This window comes from Silurus meridionalis, chromosome 2 (genome assembly GCF_014805685.1).
Source record: "Silurus meridionalis isolate SWU-2019-XX chromosome 2, ASM1480568v1, whole genome shotgun sequence".
In the NCBI taxonomy this organism is placed as follows: domain Eukaryota; kingdom Metazoa; phylum Chordata; class Actinopteri; order Siluriformes; family Siluridae; genus Silurus; species Silurus meridionalis.
In genome coordinates, this window is record NC_060885.1 from 19677765 (window position 1) to 19691556 (window position 13792).

Genomic DNA, 13792 nt, shown 5'->3' on the forward strand with positions numbered 1-13792 from the left:
TTAAAAGGCTAAAACCCACACATCACAGAAGCAGGCTTTGTTTACCAGTTAGGCACAGATGTCTGGTATCTTGTGCTGCATTTACATACACTGTGAAAGCAGATATTGTACCTTTACATTCCTAATCCCACTTTTGAAATGATACTCTCATTATGCTTTGCATTTTTGCTTGCCTTTGAACTTGTTTCAATAACAATCTGCCCTCAACGTTGTTTTATCATCATTAGCTAAGCCTGGCAAACTACTGCCTTTGGTTCCATTCAGTCAGGAAAGAAACAGTGGAACCAACATACAAATGATAACAGAACTGGGTAAGCGGTGCCTTTGTCCTCCACTGCACTGATGCTCAGCCTCCTTCATCGGCTTGTCTTGATTTCTCTGGCTGCAGACAAGGCCTGCTCCCATGGCATCACTTTGAACACATTTTTATTCTCGGTTCTGAAATTGACTCTCTTGTTTTGGATTTTTTTTTTTTTATGATTTCCCCTCTCTCTTAGCATCACTAGGCCTTTGATCACACTAGTCTGTCCTTGTGGCTGTTTCCATAGCATCTCCCTGCAGTTCATTTCTGTAGCCCAGGCTCTTTTTCATCAGCAGCCAGTCTGAAAGACTGACATTTGTCTTCCACAGCTCACAGGAAGTCTGGGAAGTAATCAAATCGGGGAAACACCCTCTAGAAAAAACCTTCCCTCTAAGCTGTTTATTTTTATTTATTTATTTTGTAGCTAGTCTTAATCTCTAAAGCATACATTTTAAAGAAGGCTGAAACAAAGATTTGTATGAAGCTGTGCTCAAATCGAACTGGTTTCAGGGCTTTTTTTTTTCTTTCAGAATGCTGGCTACTCTAGAAAATATCCTCCAATATCACTGCTGCTGTTGGTCTGAACATGTGAATTAATGCTTTTGTGAATAGTACAGTACTTTATCCTTTTTCAATAACAAGCTCAAAACAAGTTTTTGGTATCATTAATTGGTAAGCCTGGTTTCACTTGAGAATTAAGAGAATTTCTAGAGTAGCATTTTCCTCATTTTTGATGGCATTTATCTGAATTTTGCATGTAGAATTTGACATAGAGCATACACACAGCTGTTAAAAATGTTTATAAAACTTTAAAGGCTATTTCCTTTTTAGTCCGATATATAATTTAAATATAAGCTATTAGTAGTGAACAGATATCTTTTCTGCTTTCTTCAGTTGTACATTTTCAGATGGCATGATATTTATGTGCATGATTTATCTTTAATCGTTTTAATTAATCCGGTCTGTGTAATAATTAACATTTCAAGAATAAAGTTTTTTTTCTGCATTTAGAGCAGGTTTAATGCAAATATGTTTGCTAGACACTTGTTGGTGTTTCTAACTCTTGATCACTTCTCTTGTCTGATCTCTAATGTATGTTCTTTGCCACAGTGAATGATTCAAATGTTCAGTTTCTGGACCAAGATGATGATGATGACCCGGATACAGAGCTGTATCTGACCCAGCCCTTTGCCTGTGGGACGGCTTTTGCTGTCAGTGTGCTCGACTCACTTATGAGCGCTGTGAGTTTTTTGTTGATCATTTAATAAACGTAACTCTCTTTGTGGGATTTACATTTTAAATAAATCATATTTGAAGGGAGTATACATTTAGCTTTAAACTTCACTCAGTTGTGTTTTGTTGAAGTTTTATTGTATTTCATGATTTATCAGTGTTGAACATATATTCCATTGTGCCTCTGACCAAGATAAAGGATTTAGTGAATATACAAAATTTGAGTAAGTACCAGAGAAAAAATGAATGCCAACTTAAGCATATTTTAAAATATAATATATATTTTTGGTTAAATATAGTTATATATTTTTTTATTGTAACATAAACCGTATTAATTATGTTTTTCACTTTTACAAATATTGAATATTATTTGTATACTCCTTATGCGTACGCACTTAACGGAATGAACCTGGTTCCTTCACAAAAATAGGAGGAATTGTAATGTTAACTATAGAATTACATGGTTGTGTTTTACAGATCTGATACAGAAAAGGAAAATAAAAATTATGAAAAAATAAATAAATAAAAAAAATCAGGCTTTCCTGTGCTCAGCTTCAGCATCACTGGTAGGCAGAAGTTTGTATATGAAAGCCACGTAGATCAGACAGTACTGTCAGAATTAGTGACATCAAAAGGAAAATTGTTATCGAGCCTTCTCATATAATATGTCATGAAATGAACTTTCAAGAGGCTTACTAGGTTTTTTTTTCTTTCTTTTTTCATTTTTTTTTTTGTAAACAAGGTAAGTGCTCGAGTTTTTTATAATAGCACTCCTTGACACAAAGTGGGTTTCTATGCAGTCAAAAATCTTTAATCTATAAACAATGTCATCCTGGTTAGAGAGGGAGACAGGAGACTTCTTTCTCTTTCGCATACTTTTTCTCCATCTTTAGTTCTCTATTTTTTCCTTTACCTACATCCATAGCCCTACCAACCCCCTCCACCCCCCTCATGATGGCTTAATTCTAGTGCCTTTCACTTTGAGTGAAGTTAGAACAAAGCAGCCTTCAAGTGCGTTCCACTCTGGACAAAGGTGAAGCTGGCTAATAGACAGCTCTCATCTATCATTCAGCTGAATGGTGCTGTCAGGGGCCTGGAAAGGTGTCACTCCATACACCGTCTGAGTTCCACCTCCTGCTGCCACTCAGGCCAGCTTCTCTCTCTCTCTTTCTCTCTCTTTCTCTCTCTCTCTCTCTCTCTCACACACACACACACACACACACACACACACACACACACACACACACACACACACACACAGATACACACAGATACACACAGATACACAGGGTAAAGAGACCTGCCTTTCGCCACAGTGTGCTGTCAGCACCATGCATTAATGTGTCACATGTAGAAGTATTTAAGTGAACTGTGGAAAAATAGAAAGATGCAGACATAATGAAATCAAACCACTGAAGTTGAATGGCGGAGCATATCCCCTGGCTGCATCCGGCGATCCAGAAAGATAATTACTTCCAGTAATGATAATTGATATCGGGAGCAGTTTTCCACTGATACTGTGTGTGAAACCCTCTCTTGTTAAGCATGGCTGGTGATATCAAATGAATGTTGAAGAGGAGGGATAACAACAACAACAGCTGGCTTAATTGCATTGCTGTGTCTCTTCCCGTCCTGGGGAGTGCAATGTGAAGAGACAGCTCAGGGTCTAGATAACAAGGCCCAGAATGGCTCCAAAATCTCTGCTGTCTTCCATGGTGACTCTAATGGTGCTGCTGTCCGTATCCTTTACCTCATCTCTGCAGACGTATTTCAACGATAATATCCTGACGCTGATCCGGACGCTGGTGACAGGAGGGGCCACGCCAGAGCTGGAGGGGCTCTTGGCCGAGGAGAATGCGCTGCGCGGAGGATATAGCACGCCCCAAACGCTAGCTAACAGGGACAGGTGTCGCGTGGCACAGCTCGCCCTCTACGATGGCCCTTTCGCAGACTTGGGGGTAAGTGGATGCTTAAGAAGAACTGACAGCTTTTGTCACATTCCCCAACAGCACATGCTCCCCTGTCCGACGCCTCGGCTGTCCGCTAATGCAAACCAAATATGTTGTACATGCAGAGCAGCACCGGGGGACATAAAGAGTTTGTAGGAGTGAGTGAGCTGAAAAGGAGGGTGGAAAAATAATACTATGTCTTACTATATCCTGTTTATTAATTATCAGCTTGGTCATGTTGATCATTTGTGTTTGGGGAACAGGTGTGTGTTTATAGCAGGCTACTGAATTGTACTAAATTATTGCATTTTTCAATCTGCTTGAAATAATAATTCATCATTATTTGTTATATTCTCTCCTTTAGGATGGTGGTTGTTATGGGGACTTGTTTTGTAAGGCACTGAAAACCTACAACATGTTGTGCTTTGGAATCTATAGATTAAGAGATGCACACTTAAGTGCACCAAGTCAGTGCACAAAAAGGTGAGCATTTCTTAACGTTGGCATTAGATTTTGAGTCACGTCATGTATTCAGTATAATTCAGACTTCTACTGCTGTAAAAAAAAAAAATAACTGATTTATTCTCTAAAAACATCTATTCAATTCTTACTGTGTTTATGTATGTAGGTATGTCATCACCAACCCGCCCTATGAGTTTGAGCTCGTCCCCACAGACCTGATCTTTTGCCTGATGCAGTTTGACCACAACGCAGGTCAGTCGCGAACCAGCCTGTCCCACTCGTCTCATTCCTCCCACTCCTCCAGCAAGAAGAGCTCCTCTGTTCACTCCATCCCTGCAACCAACCGGCCCAACCGCAGCAGCAAGACCCGCGAAAGCCGTGACAAACACAAGTAAGAGCCTGCACCTTTCTATCTATTGGTTGTGTTCTGTGTATACTGTGTGTGTGTGTGTGTGTGTGTGTGTGTGTGTGTGTGTGTGTGTGTGTGCTTGTTGATTGCTGTTGTAAGCACTTGTCATATAAAAAACGTAATGTATTTGTTTTTCTACTTCAATCTGCTTGTGTTGTTTGTGCATTTGCTTTGTGGTGATGTGCATGTGACGTTTGCTCTGAGCTCACACTGAACCCATTAGTTCATCGCTTCATTTCAGCCACACTTTATATCAAGACCATAGCATCACTGGCCTGTGTTTGGCTGTTCCATTATAAAGATGCAGTAAAATGCCAGGGCATTTTCTTTGCTAAAACAAGTGTTGTCTAATTTGTGTTAGAATTCAATTGGTTGAATTTTAATGTCTGTTCAGTGTGGATAGCTGGTTAAAAATAAATTATCTATACAGCAAGAAGTACCTTTTTGTGTGATGTAATGAGTTAGTGAATAGGCATATGGTTGTGTGTTTGTGCATAGATATTTGTATATAAATATATACAAATGCTTCTTGTTTGTTTGTTTGTTTAAGTGGTGTAGGCTTTTATGGCTATGCCATCTTCTGACATGACCTAAGTCCTTATGTCTATTTGTAACAAAGCAGGAATTACCTGGTGTCATTTTCATTTGTCTCTGTGTGCGTGAGGGCTGCAATTGCATGTCCATGTTTTAGTGTGTGTTAGTTGTGTTTTCTGTAGTGTTATATTTGCTAGTTTGGATGTAGAGCTGGTAAGTGGGTCTGAATGGATTTTATCCAATCCTGAGATCCAAAATGTTCTCGTATCCTTGCAGGTGCAAGAGCTTTACTGATGTTGCAAAAATGTACAGATATGGACAAATATTTCAAAGCAGACAATTAATAAATAACGAAATAACTCTGCAGGGTTTAAAAACCGTAAAGACATTGCAACTGCAAGGTATTACAGGAATTTAAGCACATTTCTAGTAAACAAAAAAACTTATTTTTGGTGCAAGCCAGTTTATTTGGCGTTTCTGGACCTTCATAAAAAGACAGACACGTGCTAGGACTTGGAGATACATGCTAGGACTTAGGAAATGCTAGCAAGACATTTTTGTATAGGCTTATCACTTCAGCAGATATTAAATGTAGAATCTTAGAAATCACCAGCATATGTATTTACATAAACATGAAGTGCATGTTAACTAAATGAAAATGCAAAGGATAAGGATTGCTTTTAAAGCCTTTAACACCTCTGAAGTTTGACTGGAAGTGTTTAACATTAGCCCAACATAAAGGATATGGTCATGTCAGTAACCATATTTCAGACGTGTTTCTCGCCTTGAGAACTGTAAAACTTACTTAGACCACTTCTTTTTCTAAAGTGCAACAAGGATGAATAGAATGAGCCAAGGTATGCAAGTTAATGATTCTGCATGATACAGCACCTTTTGTGAGATATTTTCCTCATGTCCTCGTGGAGCACTGTAATGAGAGGGGCTGATGATTTTTATTTTTAATGGAAGTCATGCCTACATTTCACCGTTGCTTTCAGGTAGAAAGCAATTGGCTAATGCTACTGCTTAACTCTTGTCATGCTTAGGATCACCCCAGCATTGCATGCGGTTGATCATCCTCCTTTAATTTTTTTACCTCTATACCTGAGTTCATCTGATACAGCTGATCTATATATGACCTTTTTTTTAATTACCTTCCTCTTCATGTATGTATTCTTAGGTTTGCTTTCTTTGCTGATCTATTAAATGAAAGGTCTGTGTGTTTTAATTAGGCTGATTAGCTTTTAAGTTCCCTTACATTATGGAATAAATTGCCAGATACATCATTTGGATTGGTTAGAGCCCAACTTCCTAATCCAAACTAAGGAAGTTGAGTGTTAAATGTTTCCTCTTGGCAAAAGTCTCATCAAAATGTAAGAAAGGAAAACATGATGAGAAGCCCAATACCTGAGAAATTGGCTCTCTTAACTCTTGCCATGCCGGGGGATGTCTCAGGGCGATATGAGTGCCAATATCAGTAGTGAACTCAGGGGAATAGAGCAAGGTGGCTGACTCGTTGCACCACCGCAGGCACAACTCCACTCACATCAAACGCCTGTGCTGTGACACTGTAGCCTGCAGGCCTGCGCTGGCTGACACTCTTGAGCCTGCAGCGAGTTTCACGTTACAGTCGGAGTTAGAAATGTTTCGAGTGCTAGGAAATGACAGTGCCTGTGGGATGAAGACAGAAATTCATCCCACACATGGCTTAAGTCCTCTGTAATTTGGCATGCTGTCTCATTTCCCAGATTTGACCAAGTTACAGTGTAAAATGTTCAGAGTTCAGACTTGATGCCACCATGATAATGAACACAGGAACACAGCATGATGTCCCTTATTCTTTTAGTCTACTCTATGGTCCTCTGTGTTTAGAACTTTTATATACCTTACACTGTATTACCGTGAGAGAAAATAGATTTAGTCATCCTAAAGCCTGTATTTCACTTCGTATGATTGAATGTCATTTATCCTTTGAAGATTGAAAGAAGGTTTGTTTATGAAACAGAGCTGCATTCAGCTGTTCACATATCTGATACTAATGTATTAATTCTGTCTTTTTCCATCTTCCCCCTGCCTCTATTCTGCTTGGTTGTCTCACAGAAAAGAAATGGTTTACAGATGAACCAGAAAATGCCTACCCAAGGAACATTCAAATCAAGCCCATGAGCACTCACATGGCCAATCAAGTCAATCAGTACAAATCCACTAGCAGCCTGATTCCACCAATCAGAGAAGTTGAAGATGAATGCTAAATTCCAGGCTTTTGACGAGCATCCTGATGTAAAAGACGAGCTGTGATGAGGAAACGGTGATAAAACGGCACGGCGCTTCACTGTCATTTTACACCTTGAGGGATTTTTCATGGAAATTAGAAGGGACCTCCAATGTGTATACCTTTAATGTTACTTCCATGCTTTTGGAAACATTTAATTTATCAATGTATACATAGTGATGTACATAATGACAATCAAATAAGGATTGTACAGCCCTCTAGCACTTTTTGAAATTATGTTAAACCAAGTTAAGAAGTACTTCCTGTAATTCATTGCAATATCTTGTGTCTGTAGTGACCTGACTCTGTGCAGAAGGCTTGGTGTTATGGAGAATGAGGGTCAGAGTCCCTCAGCTCATTAACATTAGCCAAAGAACCTCATCTGAAGTGTCGCTTAAGCCCCACCACACACACACACACACACACACACACACACACACACACACACACACACATACACCCACATCTGCTTATTTTTGCACTAAATGTAATAGTGAAAAGATTTGAGACCGGGTTCTGAAAGGAGTGTAAAGGTTTTTGAATTCACAGCGAAGAAACTTGCTGTCTGACTATGTTGAGGCTCTGCTAGGAGAAGCAACTGTTAAGGGTGATGAGTGTTACTTGAGGGGCCTCAGTCTGCTTTGTGTGAAGAAGCATTCATTTAAGAAAATGTTGCACACAACCTGGACCCCCAGTGCGGGGAACTGATTTAATTTCTATCAACATAAACAGTGTAGGTCATCAGTGTAGGTGTATGGGAATGTACTTATATTCATGTAATAATGCAAGATGTCATCTCCAGAGTAGCCCTAGTAAATTGGCAATACATTATCAGGATATGCACTATTTTAGTTGATGTCTTTTCATCATGCTTGACTGCTGGTGTTGCTGTGTTTGTTAAATTGTATGATCACAACGCGTTCGTTTGGAAGAGGCGCGAGAGTCGAATCCTTGCGCGTGTATGTGCTGGTTTCAAATCTGCACTCACACGCTGATAATGTCACTGTGATTGAGTTTTCAAAGCATAAATGCCATTCTCTTCAATTCTGAATTAAAGAACAAAAGAATGTGTAGTGTAACATGCCACATATTGCAAAAAGTGGGCACTCATCGTTCCTCCTTCTGATTAGTGGCACTGCCTGACACATCATTGGCACAGAGGCAGAGATGTGCTTGGGTGTTCTCTGTGACCAACACAATGATGCCTCAATATTACAAGACTCTACTGATGTACACAAGCAAAACTCAGTCATAGTTGTCAATATCACGGAAAGAGAATGTGACAGTGTGTTGTGTCGTTCTGCTGTTACATGAGACAGAATGAACTTCACTACCCTTTACTTTACATGGTGGTGTGGTGAGCCTGTGTGTGGAAAGTGTAATAATACATATGTTAAGCAGAACTTTGCTTGAAGTGTTCTGTCAGATTTATACATACTGTACGTACATAGTTATTTTTTATCCATATAAGCATAATCATTTTGTACTTATTTTTATACATCTCGAAGAACTTTATTTCTAAAATTATCTTAAATAGATATTAACAAGACTTCAGTAAACACCAGTTAAGTTTGTTGTCCATATTTACCTTTGGCAACAAAACATGTCATGCTTTTAAAAGGACATGCCTGCTGTCCATCTTGACTGCAGGAGACAGTCACAAAGTTCCAGCTTCAGCTCTCTGTTTGTGTTTCTGAGAGAGTACAGTACTTTATTCCTACTGCTTTGAAAGACCTAGTTATATCAATTACACTATTCTATTATTAACTTCTATTGGATGAGATAAACTACTGATAATTAGATGTAAACTGTAGTATAATTCCAAGTTGAAAGTGAAAATTAATGGTAAAAATGTGCATGAGAATGTGTCCTAGCCAATGGCTTGCATCTACTCTCGCTCTCTCAGGGTAGAATCGATCGTTATCGCCGATATTGACCTAAATTAGGTTTCAGGAAAACAGAGTAACATGCTGAAATATTTTCATGTGCAGAAACTGTAATACATTTAAAACTGTGTTTGAAATTGCACAGCTGGAAGGTGTGCAGATCACCTCAGACAGTAAGCTAATCACCATCTAATGCTAGATAGAAGAAAAAAAAAAACCATAGCAATGTTACTACTTAAAAAAATAAATAAATAAGATAATGCTTAGTGTTAAAGTATGTTGTGTAAATTCTGCCCATTTCTAGACCACATTTTTTTTTTTTGAAGAACAAGGATCTCAGCTTTAATGTTTGTCCACTGGATGTAGTTTGATCCTAATGCAGCCCACTAGGCTCTGTCCTCAAGTGATTTCAAATTGTGAATACATGGATGTTACACTTTTTAGCAAGTAGGTTTCTTTAAAAATAAAAATAAAAAAAACTTTATGTAAAATTGGATTATTAAATAACAAATTCTAGTCGGGGGGGGGGGGGGGGGGGTAAAAGGATTCTGACCTAAAATGAATCATAAATCATAAAATACTGGCGGCAATTTAAGAGAATTTGTCCAGGATTCTTTACATGTAATGAAACTCATGCAGTGTGTTGCAAAGAAGAGCTAAAGTACAGTGCAGAAAGCAGGTTTGATGAATGTTTTAAACTAAACCAATTTCAGAGTCGGTATGCTGTAATTTCTTCTGTAAGTTCTTTAATATTAGCGTTTACATTCCATATTGCCAGTTTTTAAGCAATTATATGTTACAGTAAAAATCATTGTTTAAAATATTCACTATCACTTATTTGTTTACAGATATAACATAATTAGTATATATCAGGAATGTTTTTTTTTTTTTTTTTTGGTCAGTAGATTTAGGTTCTTTTCTTTCTTTAGACAGCTAATGTCTGTCCATAACGTGATAAACAAGACTTGTCCTTCAGCTTGACTTTATTCTCCAGTGTGCAACAAGTGTCTCAGCAGATCCATGCAGTGTGAGTGTGTGTGTGTGTGTGTGTGTGTGTACCTGCTGTGAGATGAAACCACTATTCTCTACATATCAGACTGTCTAAAGTGCCATGACTTTGTCTCTAATCCAGCATCATTCAGTCAGATGTTAAACTTATGAAAAAGATTTTTTGTGGTATCTAATCCTGGTATGGAAAACATCCAAGCTACACAAATCACCATGCCAGGGTAGTGCAGGCAGTGCTACAGTCAGACTGAAGGAGGAACATCTAAAGTCCCACTAAAGCGAAAAGTGGCATCTAAGAGAGTGTAAGTTTCAGTTAGAAAGTCAGATTCTACTAATACACACAACTCCATAAACATGAAAGAGCAGAACACACTGACTGAACGATGCTGGGCACTAAATACATTTTATTGTGTCTGTATGGTCATCAGTCCACTTGTTAAAGAGTGTTATTTCAGACAATTATTCTACTGTAAAAAAAATAAATAAATCGGCTGTCACTACGTTACAAACTGTATTGAATCATGCGCTTTAAGGGAATTAAAGTCTTAACTGAAAGTGAAATCTAAGCTGAAACTGCGTTGGGAACTTTTTTTTGTTGTTTTTTTCATTTTAATAAATATTCTGAACATTCAATTTGAATTGAATGATTTGGCTGTTCGTTACAGGAGAAAGGAGTTTGAACTGTTTAAGCTAATGGGGAAATGATGGTGCTGAGTTGATCTACCTGACTCTGTCAAATATAACCTGCTGATAAACATACTGTCTTGTACAAAAAGTTTGTACATAAATTGTACATGTTTCTTTTTGTATTTTCTCAAATTAAAATGGATGTATTTGTGTTCTAATGACTGTCCTTTTTTCCCTTTGAGCTTTATAATGATAAGAGAATAAGGATAGGAAAAAGCACCGGTTTATGTTATTGCACTTATTCTAATCGTATACTATATACTATATAATCTAGATAAATAGTTCTTTGGGAAATTGATATAAAGTTTTAACATTCAATGGCCAAATAAAAAGGAAGACAAAATATTGCAAACAATAAAAACAACAGTGACTATGCATTCACAAGTGATAACAGAATCTACCTTCACTTGTACGTTTCACAACATTAAATGTACACGTGTTTATGAACATCGTCTAATTCATTATTAAATTACAAATACACTGTTGGATGATTTGTTGTGAATTAGTTTCCTATAACAGCATGCTCTCCTGTTTAGTGTTTTTCTATGTATAGCTGAAAGTATTGTTTATTTAAGTCAAATGAGTTTAAAGTAAATGTAGTGTTAATGCTGTTATTTATATTGTTTCAACTTTTCATTGATCAGTTTATTAAAATAAATACATTTAATTTGTCTACTCCAATGATAGATTTGCTGTTGAGGCAAGTTATAGGCTGTCAATAATTATAGAAGCAAATGTAAAATTTGACATTAGGGCCATAATCACAGATGGGGTTCATATGTGCAAATAGGGTGCGGTGTTGCCTCCAGCTATGAAAATGAGCTTGACCCTCGAAGCAGGCTGCAATAAAGAGAGGTGGAAGTAGAGCAGATGTTGGTTGCACTGCTGATTTGTAGCCTGATAAAGGTGGCACCCAACCGGCTTAAATTGATGGCTTGTTAGTAAGAACTGGCCCCTTTGTGAGATGTTTTCAGAATGATTGATTTGCGATAAAGTGGCTCCCTCTGTGTGCATGCAGGCAGAACTGATTCAGATCGATTTCAGTGAAATTGATTGATCAGCCATTTAACTTGGCAGTATGTTTACCAAAAGTAACCATGCAAGACTCAGACTTCCAGTCGCTCCCGATAAAAGCTCACCGTTAGCAAAGACACGTCTCAGTGCAGACGAGCTGCGTGACTCAATATTATATCACATATAGTCAGAATCAAGTAGTGAAATTACTGTAAATACTTTACATGTACAGCAATAGATTTGGTTATGCAATACATCTGACTGACTAATACGTTTTACAGCAGAATATTTTATATCTATTTTGTGTCTAATGAACAAAAATATATATAAAAAAATACACAAGTTGTTAGTAGACGTTCACATCCTATGGTGAAACAATGTGAGGATGATTTTTTTCTAATCTGTGTCTCTCTCTCTCTCTCGCTCTCTTGCTCTCTTTCTCAGACACACACACACTTTGTGTTTATCTTTTTCTCTTCCTCACTGTGGCTCTCCATATCAAAGACAAAGCACAACAGCTCCCAGACTGAAATCATCTCACAATAGACCTTTTGTTGTGTCCTCTAGATAATTGTGGATGAAAACAGGCCTCTATATTCTCACCTTGGGATGAAGTGGCCCCATCATGCTGCTTATTAACGATTTTACACAGTGAGCTGTGGCTTCAGACCTGTCAGCATGCCAATAATATTTACTGTCTGACACATGCACCGGGGTGTGTGTGTGTGTGTGTGTGTGTGTGTGTGTGTGTGTGTGTGTGTAAGAGAGAGAGAGAGAGAGAGAGAGAGAGGAGGAGGAGGAGTGGGTAGCTGATTACACTGACACACTGACAGCGGCCTCATCCTCAGCTCTTTTTGCAAATAACCTAGCAGGAGCAGCTTAAGTAAAGGCATGTTTATGGCCGTAAAACAACCTGCATCTTCTGAATTAAGGTGAAACACAAACAAGGTGAGGTGCTGTCAAGTACAAGACTATAAATAATGTAAGAAATTCATTCCGAGATGTCTTTCAAATCAGGCATTGACAGCAGAGTGAGGGGGCAGAGCGAGGACATCGGCCTACAGGGCAGTGTTTGGGCATTTACTTGCATGAATAGAAAAGACCATATGGGCCATTTGGTAAATCAATTAATTCAGAAGTCAAAAAACGCTTGTCGGCAGCAAAAATGGAGAACTTTCGAATACTGACCTTTTCTGATCAATATGTGGAACCCGATTTGTTATTAATGTGACAGCTTTAAGAACGTTCTTGCGGCTCCTTCAAGCAGAAATCTGAATGTTTATGGACTCGCACATTGACTGATCGAAGCAAACGGGACGGTATTGGACAGATACAACTAGAGGTAGGAGGAGCTATCGCCGTGGCAACAGTGTGGCCCCCGTCACTCCCTTGTGCCCTCCCAGAGCCTCGGATCTGTCCGGATAACAGTTTCCATGACGATGCGGCACGTTCCACACATCAGTGCCAGCCCAGATAAACAGTGATCTTTTACAAAAACAAGAAGGTCATTACGGCCGCTTGTCAAATCAATGCTGAGAGTGTCGCGCCTGATTAAGCCATCGCCTCTCAGCTCTGACACTGTGTCAATAGTGGCGGCCGTGCAAGTGCGCTCTGATGATTGGAGTGAAATGCCCATCAGTCAGAGAGCTGAGCTAGACTAATGATTCCCTGTGCTGCCTATTAGAGCTACATGACAACTCAATCCTCCTCTCCCCCAGACACACAGCGAGAGAGACAGATAGAGAGAGACAGACAGAGAATAGAGAAAGTTACAGAAACAAACATAGAGAGAAACAGAGACCTTGTTGAATCATTTGAAGCTGAATTAAAAGGACAAGAGCACTTAATCTTTACTGGAGATAATTAACTGAATTAAAGAGGAACAAAAAAGGCATTGTGTGTTTTTTTTTTTTTGGGCCATTTGTAATTCTTTTCATATCCACTCCCCAGGGAAGAAATGATCTTTCATCAAAGTGAAACTAACACTTTTTCCTCATGAAGCTTACATAATACATAATATACATGGGACGGTCTCAG

At 38.6% G+C, this 13792-nt stretch overlaps 1 protein-coding gene across 39 annotated transcripts in view; it reads left to right on the top strand.

Annotated features, from left to right (window-relative positions):
* Window positions 1–9586, top strand: part of kcnma1a (potassium large conductance calcium-activated channel, subfamily M, alpha member 1a) — a 144948-nt gene extending 135362 nt beyond the window's left edge. For 17 of the 39 annotated variants that reach the window (XM_046833564.1, XM_046833573.1, XM_046833582.1 and 14 more), the window contains 7 exons: window positions 228–311; window positions 1412–1542; window positions 3298–3492; window positions 3848–3966; window positions 4112–4336; window positions 5717–5745; window positions 6989–9586. In XM_046833564.1, the coding sequence (XP_046689520.1) occupies window positions 228–311; window positions 1412–1542; window positions 3298–3492; window positions 3848–3966; window positions 4112–4336; window positions 5717–5745; window positions 6989–7140 (935 nt within the window). In that variant the 3' untranslated portion in view covers window positions 7141–9586. The remainder of the gene's footprint in view (window positions 1–227; window positions 312–1411; window positions 1543–3297; window positions 3493–3847; window positions 3967–4111; window positions 4337–5716; window positions 5746–6988) is intronic. The other 22 variants (XM_046833638.1, XM_046833696.1, XM_046833763.1 and 19 more) reach the window with 3 other exon arrangements.
* The last annotated feature ends 4206 nt before the right edge of the window (window positions 9587–13792 follow it).